The sequence below is a fragment of the Carassius auratus genome, chromosome 7 (genome assembly GCF_003368295.1).
Source record: "Carassius auratus strain Wakin chromosome 7, ASM336829v1, whole genome shotgun sequence".
NCBI lineage: Eukaryota > Metazoa > Chordata > Actinopteri > Cypriniformes > Cyprinidae > Carassius > Carassius auratus.
In genome coordinates this window covers 1,257,398-1,278,514 of record NC_039249.1, presented here as the reverse complement: position 1 = coordinate 1,278,514, position 21,117 = coordinate 1,257,398, and the positions used below count along the sequence as shown (strand labels likewise).

The 21,117-nt window shown below is 45.6% G+C and overlaps 2 protein-coding genes and 1 long non-coding RNA gene across 3 annotated transcripts; all 3 read left to right on the top strand.

Annotated features, from left to right (window-relative positions):
* The first annotated feature begins 437 nt into the window (after positions 1-437).
* LOC113105431 (GTPase IMAP family member 7-like) lies at positions 438-3,282 on the top strand. Its single transcript, XM_026266492.1, has 2 exons — positions 438-643; positions 1,435-3,282. The coding sequence occupies exons 1-2, from the start codon at positions 637-639 to the stop codon at positions 2,625-2,627; spliced, it is 1,200 nt and encodes a 399-aa protein (XP_026122277.1). The 5' UTR covers positions 438-636; the 3' UTR covers positions 2,628-3,282.
* Positions 3,283-6,894: 3,612 nt separating this feature from the next.
* Positions 6,895-9,756, top strand: LOC113105430 (GTPase IMAP family member 7-like). Its single transcript, XM_026266491.1, has 2 exons — positions 6,895-7,093; positions 7,890-9,756. Exons 1-2 carry the CDS (start codon positions 7,087-7,089, stop codon positions 9,083-9,085), a joined length of 1,203 nt encoding a protein of 400 aa, XP_026122276.1. The 5' UTR covers positions 6,895-7,086; the 3' UTR covers positions 9,086-9,756.
* A 14-nt stretch (positions 9,757-9,770) lies between these two features.
* LOC113105497 (uncharacterized) lies at positions 9,771-11,981 on the top strand. The gene is made up of 3 exons (XR_003292374.1): positions 9,771-10,107; positions 10,256-10,579; positions 10,666-11,981. It is a non-coding gene; the product is annotated as an uncharacterized LOC113105497 (long non-coding RNA).
* The last annotated feature ends 9,136 nt before the right edge of the window (positions 11,982-21,117 follow it).

Sequence of the window (21,117 nt, the reverse complement as noted above, 5' to 3'; positions counted from 1 at the left end):
CCCCGAAGCCTTGTTCGTTTACAGGATCTCCAGAGAAACCAGTGATGAATGTGTGACGTGAGAATCATCCAGATGTTTCATGGGAATTATTTTTCTAAATTTGATAACATGAGATTCTGAAGGATTTTTAGAAGTAGCCAAACAATAGCAAATGTAGCCGTACTGAGCATGACATTATACCTCTTTAAAGGACTTCAGGCCTTGATCTTCAGCTCTAGTAAACACAGTAAAGGTAATGTGGATTATTTACACTTCAGACTTTTCTATTGTGCTAATAATAGTGTTTGACTTTGTTTACCATCTGTTTATCTCTCAGGAAGACTTTTGTGTCTGATTCTGAAGGAATGTGCTGTTCAGAGAGATTGTGACGTGAAGTAGGAGGTGTGTGAAAGCGTACTGGTCGTTCTGGTAATTCCTGTAATTCATGTAGTGTCTATATGACTTACTTAAGGGTGCTTCGAGCAGTGAAACTCTTTAAGTTGTTCACTGATACACATCGAATGGACTTTATATTACAGTGGCTTTTTTTTAAATGATCATAAAGAGAACAAGGAACCATGACTGGATGCAATTTGAGATAAAACACCATTAATATAAAGTAATTTTGATTCATTACTGCACCTCAGTAGACGAAACATGGGAGGTAAGAGATGATAGCATTAATGAAGTACCTTTCCTTATGATTCTCGTATATGAGATGATATTTGTCTTTGAACAATTCAAAGTGTTGCCATGTTTAAGATGAAAAGCTACTAGAGTTTTTGAGCTTAAGAAGTTCAGAAGATAATAGTCTTAAAGGGGCAGTTCACACCAAAATGAAACTGGTTATCATTTATTAAACCTCAGTTTTGACTGAATTGTGATTGTTTCAAAAATACATGACTTGAATTTTTGCTATGGAACATCAAGGTCTCAAATTGCTTTTAAATACAATGAAAATCTGTGAAATATTTGTTATTCAGAATTAAATAGCTTCAATCTGATGCCTTACACCCAAAGAGTGCAGTTATGTACAAGAGTTCAGTCTGTAGACCTCAAAGTTTACTTTTTATCATTGTCATCATTACTCATTGTATCATAATTTTAACATTGTACGAGTTATTTTTTATAATATCTAACTTCAATTTCAACGTTTTATGTATAACTTTGACCTACTATGTCAAGTATGACTTTTCATCATTTTGATATCTCATAATTTAAATAATCATGACTTAGTATGTCAGTGGCATATTCATGACTTTTATGTCAACATTATGGCATATGTCATCAGTTAATTTTTTATCTCATAATAAAAAGCATGTTTTTTTTCAAATGGCAGATATTTACTTCCATATTATGGCTACATTTTCAAGATTTATATATATCTGTAGACCTCATTAAATAGGTAAGATCCTTTATTAACAACTTATTTTTTCTTTCTTTTTTTTCCAAAAGCTTCTGACTCTCTGCCTGAGAAAAGGATTGTGCTTCTTGGGAAAACCGGAGATGGTAAGAGCAGCGCCGGGAATATGATTCTCAAACAACAAGTCTTCAAGAGCAAAGCTTCTCCTGAATCAGTGACGACTGAATGTGTCAGTGGAGACCGCAAGGTCCACGGCAAAAAGATCACCGTTATTGACACGCCTGGACTCTTCGACACCGGTCTGGATGAGGAGGCCATCAAATCTGAGATCATTCGCTCTGTGATCGAAAGCTCTCCGGGTCCAGACATGTTCACCATCGTCCTGAAGGTGGGGAGATACACGGGACAAGAGATGGAGGTCGTGGATAAAATCATGGAGTATTGTGGAGAAGACACCTTCAATCACTCATTGGTTTTATTCACTCACGGAGAACAGCTGGAAGGACAAACCATCGAGGAGTTTGTCAAGATAAGTCCGAAGCTACAGGAGCTGGTTGATAAATGTGGAGGCCGCTGTCACGTCATCGACAGCAAATACTGGAGAACCCGTCAAATGGGATACAGGAGCAACAGAGTCCAGGTGAAGAACCTGCTGGAGACCATCGAGCAGAAGCTGAAGGACAAGAACACCTGCTACACCAACGAGCTGCTTCAGATAGTGGAGGAGGAGATTCAAGATGAGATGAAGAACATAAAAGAGGTCAATATGTCACCAGGAGAGAGGCGCGAAGAGGCCAAAAAGATAGCACACAAAAAACTTCTGGTTAAGCTGGCAGGAGTGACCACGGGAATACTTACCGGTGCGTTTCTGGGCATCGGGGTCGCTGTGGCCTCCGTCGTGTCTTTACTGAAAGCCGCCAATGTTGCCGGAGTAGTAGAAGCCGGAACCGTAGCCGGGGCTGCGGGAGTCACAGGGATAGTGGCGGGAGCAGTGGCGGTGAAGGCGGGGATCATCGCCGCGGGGGCCGGGGCTGGGGTCGGAGTGGCTGGTTCCGGTATCGCTGCAGCTGCGGGGGTCGCTGTCGCCGCTCTCGCCGGAGCGATTGGGGGAGGAATCACCGGATTCAAAGCCGCAGAAGAAACGGACTCGGTGTCTGACGCTATAAAGAATACCGCAAAACTCAACTATGAGAATGCCAAAGGTGCGGTGAAAAAGGCAAAGAAACATCAACACATACTTTTTAAAAAAGAGAAAAACAAATGTACTGAAGCGGGAACAGACTAGTGTTTTTTTTTTTTTTTATAATATATGTGTGATTAGTCTGTTTATTGCAAAGATGACATGAGTGTTGTCTAAATTATGCATGTGGGTTTATCTTAAATTAACTCAACAACTGACAATTTAAAGGTTTATTTCACTTTCAAATCAACATTTCCTGATACCCCCCCGCCATATAATCCAAGATGTTTACGTCGTTCTTTCTTCGGTCGAAAAGAAGTTTACGTATTTGATTAAAACACTCCAGGATTATTCTCCTTATACACTGTGTTCCAAATTATTATGCAAGTCACATATCAATAGAATTTTGGTACAATAAAGAGTCAGATTTTTGTTTGTGCTGTTTTTCACATCATTTCAGGTAACTGCTATCAATCTCAGACTATATTATTTTTTAAACATGTTGGTTTTATTGGTTGCGATTTAATTTGTTGCAAAAATAATATGGAATACTGTTATTAATTAATTACAAGATGCATTGAAAGATATTAACCCAAATTCTTAAAAGGAGAACAGCTGTAGGAGACCCATTTTAGTAATCTAAGATCTATATTTTAATGCATAGGATTTTTTTTTTATTCTCTCTGCATTATATGAACATACAGCCATTGTTTTATTATAATATATATTTTGTCAATAATAATAAAATATTCCTCAGTCAGATCTCCTATGTGTGTGGGTCTCTTTTTACTCTTCTCACAAGAGTATATGGACTAATCTTGGCCTGCATGACAACAGCTGAATCTCTCATTGCATTTTAGTTCTTTTCCTATAAGTGTACACTAACGTCTTTGCCATATTTGATCTCTTTATACATGAACACATACATCACTGTCCAGATTTGATGTATTTGATTATCATCATATGGTCATGTTGGGTGGCTCTCTGTCCAGCAGGTGGCGCCCTCGCAACGTGAATTATCATGCAGTTAAAATCCGTGATAAAACATTCCAGCAACGTTTGGCATGAAATTAGCTCCATTGTACAAACATCCGGAAGAAGATGCAGGTATGGTTCTCAGTTTATTGAAAGCATGTGGACCATGGGTAGATTGGCCATCTGGCAAGATTATTATTATTATTATTATTATTTTAGATAGGCTTGTTACGGCCCTTGTCCTGTCTTTGCTTGTTCTCATGCCCCTCCTCTATTTCAGACTTGATTGCTGTCACCTGAGAATAATTGTTTAAATAGGAGGTTCGCTGCTGGATTCCTCGCATTCTTCCTGCTCTGTTTCGGTGGCTAAAAGCTTGAACGCTGCTCGTTTGACCTGTTCAGGTCCATGCCTCGCTCGGGACGCCAGCATTCTTCACCGATGCACATTTGAGTTTAAGTTTATGTCTTCTGTTACACTAAACACTTGCACTCATACACATCATACATCCACCTGTGCACGTGCCTGATCCTAGGAAGGATTGCAGAGATGCTGCATCAGATGGAGGTGGAGCTTCACGGACAGCATCTAGGTGCTCTTGATCAGGTAGGATTCCATGAGCATTGATTATATGGCCCAGAAACCACAATGAAGTCTGTTTGAAAATGCATTTTTTATAATTTATCACCAGCCCAGACTCTTTCAATTTCTGCAACACAGTACTGAGGTTCAAGTCATGCTCCTCAGATGTCTTTCCATAGACGATAACATCATCCAGGTAATTTTTGACACCTGGTACGCCCTCCAAGGATGCCAGGCCATAGAGAACCCTGCAATATCTGAACAGGCCGTCATGAGTGATAAAAGCTGTAATAAAACAAATTTTTCACACATCCTATTTCAGTATCTGTCAGGGATGTGGTATTGGTGGCCATGACCGAGAAGCAGACATTATCACCTTTTATTTGAAATTTTAGGGCAGAAATCAAGTCAATGCCTAACAAAGCAGTCCCTTTATCTAAGCCCCTTCTTCTCCCCTTCTGTTGTACCCACTTCTCCTTCTTACAATACAACGTCCCTAGAGGTAGCATTAGGAATTACAGAAAATGATACAACAAATTCCCTATTTGCTAAATCGTGCACACTATTTATAAATTGAGTGAACGAAATAGTAAATCGAGGGAATGCAATAGTAATCGTGTGCACGTTTTAGTACATTTAGGGAACGAATTAGTAAATCGTGCACATGATTTAGCCTAACAATTTTTTCCTGCATGTCATGTGCGGGGCTCCGTAGATTTTCAACACTTTTAAGCATTACAGAAATACCTCAAGTGTAATTTATTTTTATTGAACACTTCACTGACACTTTTATAAATTATACATATAACTAAGCAGACTTGTTAATCTGAATGTATGATGTCTTTACATCAAATATCATTATTTCAAGATAAGATATTGCGCATTTACATTTTCAGAATTATTTGATGATTTCACTTCAAGTCGAAGCTTTGGTTATGATGGTTGCCTCTTTTGAAAACTATATCTGTGTATTTTTCAGTTTAATTGCATATTTCCTTGTGATCATCTGTAAGTAAATCTGTAAATGCTGAGTTGTCAGTTGGGTGTGTAATTCATAAAGAGTAGCAGCATTTGCTCCACCCCGAAGCCTTGTTCGTTTACAGGATCTCCAGAGAAACCAGTGATGAATGTGTGACGTGAGAAACATCCAGATGTTTCATGGGAATTATTTTTTCTAAATTTGATAACATGAGATTCTGAAGGATTTTTAGAAGTAGCCTAACAATAGCAAATGTAGCCGTACTGAGCATGACATTATACCTCTTTAAAGGACTTCAGGCCTTGATCTTCAGCGCTAGTAAACACAGTAAAGGTAATGTGGATTATTTACACTTCAGACTTTTCTATTATGCTAATAATAGTGTTTTACTTTGTTTACCATCTGTTTATCTCTCAGGCAGTGATGGGAATAACGGCGTTACTAACGGCATTACTTTTTCCAGTAACGAGTAATCTAATTGATTACTCTTCTCATCTTAATAACGCCATTACCGTTACTGCCAAAAAATGCGGCGCGTTACTATAACTGATGATGAAGCTTTTTTTTTTTTTTTTTTTTTTTTTTATCAGACCAACTAGATCTCTGAGCGAGAGGCAAATACTTTTTTTTACTGTTCTTCCTTGGTTAGTGGGCAGAGCATGAGACAAGCGCATAAATGCTGACGATTGGCTGAGGTAGAGTAAAATTTCATTGTAAGCCAATCAGAGGTAGAGTGCGGCGGGTGTTCGAAAGCACGCATAGTAGTGATGGGAATTCGGCTCTTTTGACTCAGCTCACTGAAAAGAGCCGGCTCTTTGGCTCACAAACGGCTCTTTAAATGACTTTGACTATAATATTTCAATTTTAATTACATAATTATTTAATTTCTATAGGCTAAATTTGAAAAAATAGAGTTGGCTCTTCAGATATGCGAGCCAGCTCCCGAAGTTCAACTAAAAGAGCCGGCTCTTAGAGTCGGCTCATTCGCGAATCGCGAACGACTCATCAAAAGCTCATTCGCAAACGAGTCGATCCATCATCACTAACGCTCATTCGCGAACGACCCATCATCACTAACGCTCATGAATTGCGAACAACCCATCATAACGCATAGTCGGACAGGACGGGACACACAGCGAACAACACAAGCCAGTCAGTCAACCAGAGACAGGTATGGCGACGAGCCCAATTAATCCAAAAGTAGCCTTCTCTAAATGGAAGTATATACATTACTTTTTCCTTCAAGAAATTAAAGAAACAATAAAAGTAAATATCAAAAGTTCCCAAAAATCTATTGTGTTATTTGCATTGATCCACTATATAAACATAATATCTACATACATGCCATTTGATTGGAGGCTAGTCTCACTTTGTCCCACAGCAACTTTTTTTTTTTAGATGTGTGTACAATGTTTCATGTTTCTGTTAATAATGTATTGTATTAAGTGTCCATTTCATTATAATATTCAGATTTATCATAAATAATTGAACATGCACATGTATTTTAAGTTCCTTTAAAGTGGAGTAGAGGTGGGGTCACATTTGAGCATTTAAAATTTAATTTTACTTGAAAGTAACGCAATAGTTACTTTCTTAAGTAACTAGTTACTTTTAAAATTAGTAACTGAGTTACTAATTTAGTTACTTTTTGGAAGAAGTAACTAGTAACTGTAACTAATTACTTTTTAAAAGTAACTTGCCCAACACTGCTCTCAGGAAGACTTTTGTGTCTGATTCTGAAGTAATGTGCTGTTCAGAGAGATTGTGACGTGAAGTAGGAGGTGTGTGAAAGCGTACTGGTCGTTCTGGTAATTCCTGTAATTCACGTAGTGTCTATATGACTTACTTAAGGGTGCTTCAAGCAGTGAAACTCTTTAAGTTGTTCACTGATACACATCGAATGGACTTTATATTACAGTGGCTTTTTTTTAAATGATCATAAAGAGAACAAGGAACCATGACAATTTGAGATAAAAACACCATAAATATAAAGTAATTTTGATTCATTACTGCACCTCAGTAGACGGAACATGGGAGGTAAGAGATGATAGCATTAATGAAGTACCTTTCCTTATGATTCTCGTATATGAGATGATATTTGTCTTTGAACAATTCAAAGTGTTGCCATGTTTAAGATGAAAAGCTACTAGAGTTTTTGAGCTTAAGAAGTTCAGAGGATAATAGTCTTAAAGGGGCAGTTCACACCAAAATGAAAATGGTTATCATTTATTAAACCTCAGTTTTGACTGAATTGTGATTGTTTCAAAAATACATGACTTGAATTTTTGCTATGGAACGTCAAGGTCTCAAATTGTTTTTAAATACAATGAAAATCTGTGAAATATTTGTTATTCAGAATTAAATAGCTTCAATCTGATGCCTTACACCCAAAGAGTGCAGTTATGCATAAGAGTTCAGTCTGTAGACCTCAAAGTTTACTTTTTATCATTGTCATCATTACTCATTGTATCATAATTTTAACATTGTACGAGTTATTTTTTATAATATCCAACTTCAATTTCAACTTTTTATCTATAACTTTGACCTACTATGCCAAGTAAGACTTTTTCATCATTTTGATATCTCATAATTTAAATAATCATGACTTAGTATGTCAGTGGCATATTCATGACTTTTATGTCAACATTATGGCATATGTCATAAGTTAATATTTTTATCTCATAATAAAAAGCATGCTTTTTTTCAAATGACAGATATTTACTTCCATATTATGGCTACATTTTCAAGAATTAATATAGATCTGTAAACCTCATTAAATAGGTAAGATCCTTTATTAACAACTTATTTTTTTCTTTCTTTTTTTTTCCAAAAGCTTCTGACTCTCTGCCTGAGAAAAGGATTGTGCTTCTTGGGAAAACCGGAGATGGTAAGAGCAGCGCCGGGAATATGATTCTCAAACAACAAGTCTTCAAGAGCAAAGCTTCTCCTGAATCAGTGACGACTGAATGTGTCAGTGGAGACCGCAAGGTCCACGGCAAAAAGATCACCGTTATTGACACACCTGGACTCTTCGACACCGGTCTGGATGAGGAGGCCATCAAATCTGAGATCATTCGCTCTGTGATCGAAAGCTCTCCGGGTCCAGACATGTTCACCATCGTCCTGAAGGTGGGGAGATACACGGGACAAGAGATGGAGGTCGTGGATAAAATCATGGAGTATTGTGGAGAAGACACCTTCAATCACTCAGTGGTTTTATTCACTCACGGAGAACAGCTGGAAGGACAAACCATCGAGGAGTTTGTCAAGATAAGTCCGAAGCTACAGGAGCTGGTTGATAAATGTGGAGGCCGCTGTCACGTCATCGACAGCAAATACTGGAGAACCCGTCAAATGGGATACAGGAGCAACAGAGTCCAGGTGAAGAACCTGCTGGAGACCATCGAGCAGAAGCTGAAGGACAATCAGAACACCTGCTACACCAACGAGCTGCTTCAGATAGTGGAGGAGGAGATTCAAGATGAGATGAAGGACATAAAAGAGGTCAATATGTCACCAGAAGAGAGGCGCGAAGAGGCCAAAAAGATAGCGCACAAAAAATTTCTGGTTAAGCTGGCAGGAGTGACCACGGGAATACTTACCGGTGCGTTTCTGGGCATCGGGGTCGCTGTGGCCTCCGTCGTGTCTTTACTGAAAGCCGCCAATGTTGCCGGAGTAATAGAAGCCGGAACCGTAGCCGGGGCTGCGGGAGTCACGGGGATAGTGGCGGGAGCAGTGGCGGTGAAGGCGGGGATCATCGCCGCGGGGGCCGGGGCTGGGGTCGGAGTGGCTGGTTCTGGTATCGCTGCAGCTGCGGGGGTCGCTGTCGCCGCTCTCGCCGGAGCGATTGGGGGAGGAATCACCGGATTCAAAGCCGCAGAAGAAACGGACTCGGTGTCTGACGCTATAAAGAATACCGCAAAACTCAACTATGAGAATGCCAAAGGTGCGGTGAAAAAGGCAAAGAAACATCAACACATACTTTTTAAAAAAGAGAAAAACAAATGTACTGAAGCGGGAACAGACTAGTGTTTTTTTTTTTTTTTTTTATAATATATGTGTGATTAGTCTGTTTATTGCAAAGATGACATGAGTGTTGTCTAAATTATGCATGTGGGTTTATCTTAAATTAACTCAACAACTGACAATTTAAAGGTTTATTTCACTTTCAAATCAACATTTCCTGATACCCCCCCCCAACCCCCCCCCCCCGCCATATAATCCAAGATGTTTACGTCGTTCTTTCTTCGGTCGAAAAGAAGTTTACGTATTTGATTAAAACACTCCAGGATTATTCTCCTTATACACTGTGTTCCAAATTATTATGCAAGTCACATATCAATAGAATTTTGGTACAATAAAGAGTCAGATTTTTGTTTGTGCTGTTTTTCACATCATTTCAGGTAACTGCTATCAATCTCAGACTATATTATTTTTTAAACATGTTGGTTTTATTGGTTGCGATTTAATTTGTTGCAAAAATAATATGGAATACTGTTATTAATTAATTACAAGATGCATTGAAAGATATTAACCCAAATGCTTAAAAGGAGAACAGCTGTAGGAGACCCATTTTAGTAATCTAAGATCCATATTTTAATGCATAGGATTTTTTTTTTAATTCTCTCTGCATTATATGAACATACAGCCGTTATTTTATTATAATATATATTTTGTCAATAATAATAAAATATTCCTCAGTCAGATCTCCTATGTGTGTGGGTCTCTTTTTATTCTTCTCACAAGAGTATATGGACTAATCTTGGCCTGCATGACAACAGCTGAATCTCTCATTGCATTTTAGTTCTTTTCCTATAAGTGTACACTAAAGTCTTTGCCATATTTGATCTCTTTATACATGAACACATACATCACTGTCCAGATTTGATGTATTTGATTATCATCATATGGTCATGTTGGGTGGCTCTCTGTCCAGCAGGTGGCGCCCTCGCAACGTGAATTATCATGCAGTTAAACTCTGTGATAAAACATTCCAGCAACGTTTGGCATGAAATTAGCTCCATTGTACAAACATCCGGAAGAAGATGCAGGTATGGTTCTCAGTTTATTGAAAGCATGTGGACCATGGGTAGATTGGCCATCTGGCAAGATTATTATTATTATTATTATTATTTTAGATAGGCTTGTTACGGCCCTTGTCCTGTCTTTGCTTGTTCTCATGCCCCTCCTCTTTTTCAGACTTGATTGCTGTCACCTGAGAATAATTGTTTAAATAGGAGGTTCGCTGCTGGATTCCTCGCATTCTTCCTGCTCTGTTTCGGTGGCTAAAAGCTTGAACGCTGCTCGTTTGACCTGTTCAGGTCCATGCCTCGCTCGGGACGCCAGCATTCTTCACCGATGCACATTTGAGTTTAAGTTTATGTCTTCTGTTACACTAAACACTTGCACTCATACACATCATACATCCACCTGTGCACGTGCCTGATCCTAGGAAGGATTGCAGAGATGCTGCATCAGATGGAGGTGGAGCTTCACGGACAGCATCTAGGTGCTCTTGATCAGGTAGGATTCCATGAGCATTGATTATATGGCCCAGAAACCACAATGAAGTCTGTTTGAAAATGCATTTTTTTATAATTTATCACCAGCCCAGACTCTTTCAATTTCTGCAACACAGTACTGAGGTTCAAGTCATGCTCCTCAGATGTCTTTCCATAGACGATAACATCATCCAGGTAATTTTTGACACCTGGTACGCCCTCCAAGGATGCCAGGCCATAGAGAACCCTGCAATATCTGAACAGGCCAAAAGCTGTAATAAAACAAATTTTACACACATCCCATTTCAGTATCTGTCAGGGATGTGGTATTGGTGGCCATGACCGAGGAGCAAACATTATCACCTTTTATTTGAAGTTTTAGGGCAGAAATCAAGTCAATGCCTAACAAAGCAGTCCCTTTATCTAAGCCCCTTCTTCTCCCCTTCTGTTGTACCCACTTCTCCTTCTTACAATACAACGTCCCTAGAGGTAGCATTAGGAATTACAGTACATGACACAACACATTCCCTATTTGCTAAATCGTGCACACTATTTATAAATTGAGTGAACGAAATAGTAAATCGAGGGAATGCAATAGTAATCGTGTGCACGTTTTAGTACAATGAGGGAACTAATTAGTAAATCGTGCACATGATTTAGCCTAACAATTTTTTCCTGCATGTCATGTGCGGGTCTCCATAGATTTTCAACACTTTTAAGCATTACAGAAATACCTCAAGTGTAATTTATTTTTATTGAACACTTCACTGACACTTTTATAAATTATACATATAACTAAGCAGACTTGTTTATCTGAATGTATGATGTCTTTAGATCAAATATCATTATTTCAAGATAAGATATTGCGCATTTACATTTTCAGAATAATTTGATGATTTCACTTCAAGTCGAAGCTTTGGTTATGATGGTTACCTCTTCTGAAAACTATATCTGTGTATTTTTCAGTTTAATTGCATATTTCCTTGTGATCATCTGTAAGTAAATCTGTAAATGCTGAGTTGTTATTCATAAAGAGTAGCAGCATTTGCTCCACCCCGAAGCCTTGTTCGTTTACAGGATCTCCAGAGAAACCAGTGATGAATGTGTGACGTGAGAATCATCCAGATGTTTCATGGGAATTATTTTTCTAAATTTGATAACATGAGATTCTGAAGGATTTTTAGAAGTAGCCTAACAATAGCAAATGTAGCCGTACTGAGCATGACATTATACCTCTTTAAAGGACTTCAGGCCTTGATCTTCAGCGCTAGTAAACACAGTAAAGGTAATGTGGATTATTTACACTTCAGACTTTTCTATTATGCTAATAATAGTGTTTTACTTTGTTTACCATCTGTTTATCTCTCAGGCAGTGATGGGAATAACGGCGTTACTAACGGCATTACTTTTTCCAGTAACGAGTAATCTAATTGATTACTCTTCTCATCTTAATAACGCCATTACCGTTACTGCCAAAAAATGCGGCGCGTTACTATAACTGATGATGAAGCTTTTTTTTTTTTTATTTTTTTTTTATCAGACCAACTAGATCTCTGAGCGAGAGGCAAATACTTTTTTTTTACTGTTCTTCCTTGGTTAGTGGGCAGAGCATGAGACAAGCGCATAAATGCTGACGATTGGCTGAGGTAGAGTAAAATTTCATTGTAAGCCAATCAGAGGTAGAGTGCGGCGGGTGTTCGAAAGCACGCATAGTAGTGATGGGAATTCGGCTCTTTTGACTCAGCTCACTGAAAAGAGCCGGCTCTTTGGCTCACAAACGGCTCTTTAAATGACTTTGACTATAATATTTCAATTTTTATTACATAATTATTTAATTTCTATAGGCTAAATTTGAAAAAATAGAGTTGGCTCTTCAGATATGCGAGCCAGCTCCCGAAGTTCAACTAAAAGAGCCGGCTCTTAGAGTCGAATTGCGAACAACCCATCATAACGCATAGTCGGACAGGACGGGACACACAGCGAACAACACAAGCCAGTCAGTCAACCAGAGACAGGTATGGCGACGAGCCCAAATAATCCAAAAGTAGCCTTCTCTAAATGGAAGTATATATGTCACGGGGTGACGAAAGGGAAGCGGAACTAAGTCCCGCCGGAATTTTGTGTTCCCCTCGGGACGGTGTCGCGGTAACACCGGTCCACTTCCGGGTTGCGCCCGATGTCGCAATAACAACGCTAATGACAGATTGACATCTGGTGTGGGGAGTTTGATGTGGCGATCTGTGAGAGGATTATGGAGGCGGAGTAACCACATAAAAAGAGAAGTGCAGAGACCATGAAAAAGGGTTGTTGATTCTTTTTGGTCGTTCGTTCTTCCGGCTATTCTTCCGGGTTGGCTTGCCCCAGTGTGTGGTTCTTCTCTTTGGATGTGTTCCCCTAGGAGAGGTGAATTCCTGGGACGTTTGGGCTGGCGTGTGGAGGTATTTGAGGACTATTGTGGGGTTTCGGCTATCTGGCTGTGCAACAGATATATCAGCGATCGAGTGGAGATATTCAGGACAGAAAGAGTGTGAGTTCTGGAAAGCAAGTGAAGACCAGACCGCGCCATCGCTATCGGAGGGAAGTTAAGAGACCTGATCTGGGACTTCGATCAATTGTATACATCTGGACTGGGAGTGATAACGTTGTGAAGTGGACGGAGTCATCGTTGGGTGAGTGCTGGCTCTATTTGCACTAAGAGTGGGTGTGCCGTGTCTGAAGTGGTGTGTTTGCACAATAAATCGTTTGAAGTGAAGTTACAGAGTGTGGGGAAGATATATAGAGTTAATGCCGGACGCTCACCACCCCGAGAGCCCACCACCGTCACCGTAATCCACACCCAGGCACTCAACTGAAGTATCCCCCAGCCGTAAGCCCCATTGCTTATTCAAGAACACATACATGCTGTTGATTACTTACCCCGCTGTGTAGATCGCAGGATCCTCTGGGCCGAACACCGCATGTGATGTCCCTATGAAAGGAGGTGGACACAAGAATTATTCCTTTCCCGGTCTTAACCGAAGCATCTCCCAGCCGTAAGCCCCACTACTTATTCAAGAACACATACTTACTGTTGATTACTTACTCTGCTGTGCAGATCGCAGGATCCTTTGGGCCGAACGCCGCATGTGATGTCCCTATGAAAAGAGGTGGACACACGAATTATTCCTTTCCCGGTCTTAACCGAAGCATCTCCCAGCCGTAAGCCCCACTACTTATTCAAGAACGCATACTTGCTGTTGATTCCCTACTCTGCTGTGCAGATCGCAGGATCCTCTGGGCCGAATGCTGCATGTGATGTCCCTGTAAAAGGAGGTGGACACGAGAATTATTCCTTTTCCCGGTCTCGACCGAAACATCCACGAGCTCTATTTACCCGGATACCCCCCTCACTCCGGGACGGGTGACAGACTATCCTGGCTCTTGCTGGCCCCGTACAGGCACGAATTGCTGACGACTCCACGCCTTCCCGGCGTCCGAGTTCTGGTCGGGAGACACGGAAGGAACACTGAACTTTTAAATTGCTTTTAACCAAATAAAACCTTGTTCATTTTTTTATACTCTCGTCCGTCTGGTTCTTCTGGTACACTCCCCGAGGTGATCCTGGGTTTCAGGGGTGGGTGCAGTCCAGCTTGGCCCCCCCGACCTGTGACAGATTTGGCGTAGTCGGCAGGGTTTCACCTCGGGTTGAGCGACCAGGGATTCTCAGATGGCCGACGACGAGGCACTGGGGGCCCCACCCCGAGTCATGCCAGTGTTCATGGGAAACCCCTGGGTCCAGAAATATGGAGGAAATGAGTCAGAGGTGCGCCTCTCCGAATGGCGGGCTCAGATCGAATATCTGGCCGGGCTACAGGGACTGAGCGCGACCCAACAGCTACAGTTTGCCCTCAACTCCCTTGACGGGGAAGCGCGGCGGGAAGTCCAAGCCGCCCCCGAAGCTGTCCGAACCACCGCCCAGTCTGTGTTCAGATTCCTGACGGAAAGGTATGGTGACGCCACTCCAACTGCGGTTCTCCGGGCCCAGTTCTTCAGCAGCAAGCAGGGCCCCCGCCAATCCGTCAGAGCTTTCGCCCTCCAACTACGGGAGCGAGTTACCAGGCTGCAGGGACGCCCAGACCATGGTCTCGGAGATAGCGAGACTCTGTTGAGGGACCAATTCCTGTTGGGGCTAAGGGAAGGCCCGGTACGCCAGGGACTTAGAGTCCAATTCAGAAGGGAGCCGGAACTCACCTTCGAAGACCTAAAGAAGGAAGCGGTGGCATTGGAGAACGATCAGGTTGAGGTGCAAGAACCCCCTGTGTGTGCGGCCGTAAGTAGCTCCGCAGTGGCTGTCCCCGACATGGCAGAGTGGAAACAGACTCTGAAGCTCGAACTCCTAAAGGATGTCCGGGAGCAGATGGCGGAGCTAACCAAGACGCTCGTGGACGAGCTGCGTTCTGGGGCTACCAGGCCAGAGGTGAGGCCCATCTCGCGGGACCGGGTGTACTCGGACGGGAACAGGGACGCAGGGAGGCGACCTAACTGGCCCAACCGGCCCCAGTTTGAGTGGGACGAGCAAGGACGACCTATCTGCAACCGCTGTGGCCAACCAGGCCATTACAGCCGACAGTGTGGTCCTCGAAGAGGTTCGGAGGGGGGTTTTTAGGTCGACCGGCCACAGTGGGTCGTGTGGTCGGGACCCCCTTAGATGACCCACCCATCGGAGCAGGCTCCAAGGACAGGCTGGTCGGGCATAGCCCAGTGGTGGAGGTCCAGGTGTGTGGTGTGAAGGTGCCCTGTCTCGTCGACACCGGATCCCAGGTGACCCTATTCGCGGAGAGCCTGTCGCAAGAGCTGTTTGGAGATCAGAGGATGCATGGGACGGAGGCTCCCTGGCTCTCCCTGAAAGGAGCAAATGGTCTGGACATCCCCTACATTGGCTACAGGCTGACGGACTTGGAGATCCACGGAGTGATCGTGCCCCAGAAGGGAGTGATCATCGTAAAGGACCACTGTCTGGGGAGTCACCGGGCCTTGCTAGGTATGAATGTATTATCTGCATGTTGGGAAGAATTGTTTCGGGCAACGCCCGCTCGAGGGATCTCGCTGGCCGAGCAACAGGAATGGGAACGTGTCGCCGCTGACTGCAGACGGATCCAGATGTCCCGGGCCCGGCAAGGCCGTGAAGGGACAGGTCGGGTAGCATGCCGTTATGCCCTGTCCGTGCCAGCGAACAGCGAGGCCCTAGTATGGGTGCGAGTCCTCCAGCGGGACGTGGGAGTGGAGGAATGGGTGTTGGTGGAGCCCCACTGGGATGGCCAGCAGGTAGAAGTCGCCAGAGGTTTGGCCGTGGCACGAAGGGGACGGATCCCGGTGAGAGTTCGGAACGGGACGCCCCATGTTGTGCACCTACATAAACATCAGCGGCTGGTCAAGGTAACGCCGGTAGAATCCCATCAGGTGCGGGAGGACCAGGACGTGAGCTTTCGCCAAGTACACCCCGCGGTGGTGGAAGTGGCCCTTACCCAAGCGAGCTCGTCGCCCCAGAGTCTAGGGGAGGAGGTGCCCGGCCACTTGAAGGGAAGTTCCCTGCAAGGGGAGGAGCTGGGACCGACACAGGCCAGGAAGCTGCGAGACCTGCTGAGCAAGTGGCAACATGTCTTCTCGGCACACGAAGAGGACTACGGCTGCACCAACGTCGTGCAACATCGGATCCCCACCGGAGATGCAGAGCCCAGTAGAGAAAGGTACCGACCCGTCCCACCTACCCTGTACACGGAGGTCCGCACACTGCTGCAAGGTATGCTCAATCGAGGGGTTGTTAGAGAGAGCAGCAGCCCGTGGGCAGCTCCCATCGTGTTGGTACAGAAGAAGACTGGCGCATGGAGGTTTTGCGTCGACTACCGCAAGCTGAACCTGGTCACTAGGAAGGACGCGTTCCCCCTACCCCGGATCGAGGACTCCCTGGCTGGCTTAACACGCTCGGCATGGTACTCCACGCTGGACTTGGCAAGTGGCTACTGGCAGGTACAAGTGGCCGAGGCCGACCGGGAGAAGACCGCCTTTACCACCCCGTTCGGTCTCTTTGAGTGGGACCGGATGCCCTTCGGCCTCTGCAACGCTCCTGCCACCTTCCAGAGGCTGATGCAGCGGTGCCTGGGAGGTCAGTTGATGGAGTCCGCCTTGGTATACCTGGACGATGTGATTGTCTATTCCCCAGATTTCGACTCCCACTTACAACACCTTGAGCAGGTCTTCGGGGCCATGGAGAAATATGGGCTGAAGCTCCAGCCGGACAAATGCCATCTGTTACGGCGGGAGGTCAAATTCTTGGGACACTGTGTGGGCGCGGCGGGAGTTTCGGTCGACCCAGAGAAGGTGTCGGCGGTGCGAGAGTGGGCTGCCCCGCAGACGGTGAAGCAGGTCCGGTCATTCCTGGGCTTCGTGGGGTACTACCGCCGCTTTATCAAGGACTTCTCCAAGATCGCAAAGCCCCTAAATCAGTTGCTGGCTGGGACAGGACGCCCCCGGGGTCGCGGATCGCCGGCTATCCTATGGAGCCCCGAGTGTGAGGCTGCGTTCCGGCGACTGAAAGACGAGTTGCTGCGGGCGCCGATTCTGGCGTATGCTGACTTCTCCAAGCCCTTTGTCTTATACACGGACGCTAGCAACCTGGGTTTGGGGGCCGTGTTGGCCCAGCAACAGGACGGTGTAGAGCGGGTCGTAGCCTACGCAAGCCGGAGCCTTCATCCAGCAGAGAGGAACGACGCCAATTACAGCTCCTTCAAGTTGGAACTGCTGGCGCTGAAATGGGCACTCAGCGAAAAGTTTAAAGATTACTTGTGGGGTGCCCAGGTGACGGTAGTAACTGATAACAACCCCCTAGTACATCTACAGACGGTGAAGTTGGGGGCAGTGGAACAGCGCTGGGTGGCCCAGTTGGCCAATTACAACTACCAGCTCCGATACCGGCCAGGACGGGAGAACACCAACGCTGACGCCCTGTCCCGACTCCCGGAAGCTCAAGGTCCGAGGGACCCACCGGAACCCACACCAGACCCCGAAGGACAGGAGTATATGGTGGGCATTGTGGAGGCGCCGGGGACTCAACATGAGGGGATGCCTGTGAGTTGGGGATGGGACCCCTGCCGCTGGAAAGAGCGACAGCAGGCCGACAGGGAGATCAGTGGCTTGATGCGATGGCTGGAACGGGGCCGAAAACCGACGTTGGCCGAACAACGGGCCCAAGGGGAACAGGAAGGAAGCTGTTGGGACAATGGGCCAGACTACAGGTGAAGGAGGGAGTACTCTGTAGGTCTGTCCGAGATCCGGGGCTGGACGAGGAACTCCGACAGATCGTTGTCCCCGAAGGCCAAGTACAAGAGCTCTTGATAGCGTACCATGATCAGCTGGGCCACCAAGGGCACGAGAAAACGGTCTCTCTCTTGAGGCGACACTTCTACTGGCCCAACCTAGAAGCAACGGTACGTACCTTCGTTCAGGCCTGTCCTCGTTGCACCTTGTTCAAAGCCAGGAAGGAGGCACGAGCACCGATGGTCCCCATCCAGGCAAAGGCTCCTCTCCACATAGTCGCAATGGACTTCTTGACTTTGGGTCGGCCGGCAGACCGCTATCAGAACATCCTTGTCATTACCGACTTGTTCACCAAGTACTCCTGGCCATTCCTACTTTGGACCAGACGGCGAACACCACCGCCACTGCTCTGTGGAGAGCTGTCTTCCAGCCGTTCGGTTGCCCCGAGTTCCTACACTCGGACCAAGGGCCAAACTTCGAGTCTCGGGTAATCAGAGAGCTGTGTAAAGTGTACGGCTGCACCAAGACCCATACCACTACTTACCACCCCCAGGGAAATGGCGGATGCGAGCGGTTCAATCAGACCCTATTGAACTTACTCGGCACGCTAGACCAAGAACATCAGAGCGACTGGGTGAGTGCGCTACCAAATCTGGTTCAGGCCTACAATAATAGTACGCACAGTACCACGGGCTACGCCCCCACTTATTTGATGTTTGGCAGGCATGTGCGGATGCCTACCGACTTATTGCTGGGACGGCAGCAACCGAGGAGGAGGGGAACGTAACTGAATGGGTAAGGCGCCACCACCAACGCCTCCATTTGCATACGAGCAAGTCTCGGGACGGATCCGAGCGGCTGGGAAGAAAAACAAGAGGCTGTACGACCGGACGGCTCGGGAAGCCCCCCTTCTCCCAGGAGAAAGGGTCCTGGTAAGGGACAACCGGCGACAAGGGAAGGGGAAGCTCAGTGACCGATGGGAGAATGCACCATACGTGGTCGAGGGCCAGCAGCGGCCTGGACAGCCAGTATATACAATTCGGCCCGAAGGAAAAGCCGGGCCCGCTAGAGTGGTCCATCGGAACATGATCCGCCCCTGTCCGAACTATCCCAGCCCCGTAGAGGAGGCGCCAAAGGAGCCTGAAGCTGTAGCCCCGTGGATAGCAGGATGGGCCGTGATCCCAGGAGAACGGGAAATGTCCCCACAGAAATGGCCCCCAGAGACCCGATGGATATGCCTGCGGACATCGACCCTGTCTCGCCACCACGACGGTCCCAGAGGGAGAGCCGAGGTCGGCCCCCGGCACGCTATGGAGAATGGGCGACTGGAAGGCGTTCTAGGGACTAGAACGGTTTGGCAGGGGGGTATGTCACGGGGTGACGAAAGGGAAGCGGAACTAAGTCCCGCCGGAATTTTGTGTTCCCCTCGGGACGGTGTCGCGGTAACACCGGTCCACTTCCGGGTTGGCGCCCGATGTGCAATAACAACGCTAATGACAGATTGACATCTGGTGTGGGGAGTTTGATGTGGCGATCTGTGAGAGGATTATGGAGGCGGAGTAACCACATAAAAAGAGAAGTGCAGAGACCATGAAAAAGGGTTGTTGATTCTTTTTGGTCGTTCGTTCTTCCGGCTATTCTTCCGGGTTGGCTTGCCCCAGTGTGTGGTTCTTCTCTTTGGATGTGTTCCCCTAGGAGAGGTGAATTCCTGGGACGTTTGGGCTGGCGTGTGGAGGTATTGAGGACTATTGTGGGGTTTCGGCTATCTGCTGTGCAACAGATATATCAGCGATCGAGTGGAGATATTCAGGACAGAAAGAGTGTGAGTTCTGGAAAGCAAGTGAAGACCAGACCGCGCCATCGCTATCGGAGGGAAGTTAAGAGACCTGATCTGGGACTTCGATCAATTGTATACATCTGGACTGGGAGTGATAACGTTGTGAAGTGGACGGAGTCATCGTTGGGTGAGTGCTGGCTCTATTTGCACTAAGAGTGGGTGTGCCGTGTCTGAAGTGGTGTGTTTGCACAATAAATCGTTTGAAGTGAAGTTACAGAGTGTGGGGAAGATATATAGAGTTAATGCCGGACGCTCACCACCCCGAGAGCCCACCACCGTCACCGTAATCCACACCCAGGCACTCAACTGAAGCATCCCCCAGCCGTAAGCCCCATTGCTTATTCAAGAACACATACATGCTGTTGATTACTTACCCCGCTGTGTAGATCGCAGGATCCTCTGGGCCGAACGCCGCATGTGATGTCCCTATGAAAGGAGGTGGACACAAGAATTATTCCTTTCCCGGTCTTAACCGAAGCATCTCCCAGCCGTAAGCCCCACTACTTATTCAAGAACACATACTTACTGTTGATTACTTACTCTGCTGTGCAGATCGCAGGATCCTTTGGGCCGAACGCCGCATGTGATGTCCCTATGAAAAGAGGTGGACACACGAATTATTCCTTTCCCGGTCTTAACCGAAGCATCTCCCAGCCGTAAGCCCCACTACTTATTCAAGAAACACATACTTGTTGTGATTACTTACTCTGCTGTGCAGATCGCAGGGATCCTCTGGGCCGAATGCCGCATGTGATGTCCCTATGAAAAGAGGTGGACACAAGAATTATTCCTTTCCCGGTCACAACCGAAGCCTCTCCCAGCCGTAAGCCCCGCTACTTATTCAAGAACGCATACTTGCTGTTGATTACCTACTCTGCTGTGCAGATCGCAGGATCCTCTGGGCCGAATGCTGCATGTGATGTCCCTGTAGAAAGAGGTGGACACACGAATTATTCCTTTCCCGGTCTTAACCGAAGCATCTCCCAGCCGTAAGCCCCACTACTTATTCAAGAACGCATACTTGCTGTTGATTCCTACTCTGCTGTGCAGATCGCAGGATCTCTGGGCCGAATGCTGCATGTGATGTCCCTGTAAAAGAGGTGGACACGAGAATTATTCCTTTTCCCGGTCTCGACCGAAACATCACGAGCTCTATTTACCCGGATAACCCCTCACTCCGGACGGGTGAAGACTATCCTGGCTCTTGCTGGCCCGTACAGGCACGAATTGCTGACGACTCACGCCTTCCCGGCGTCCGAGTTCTGTCGGAGACACGGAGGAACACTGAACTTTTAAATTGCTTTTAACCAAATAAACCTTGTTCATTTTTTATACTCTCGTCCGTCTGGTTCTTCTGGTACGCTCCCCGAGGTGATCCTGGGTTTCAGGGGTGGGTGCAGTCCAGCTTGGCCCCCGACCTGTGACAGATT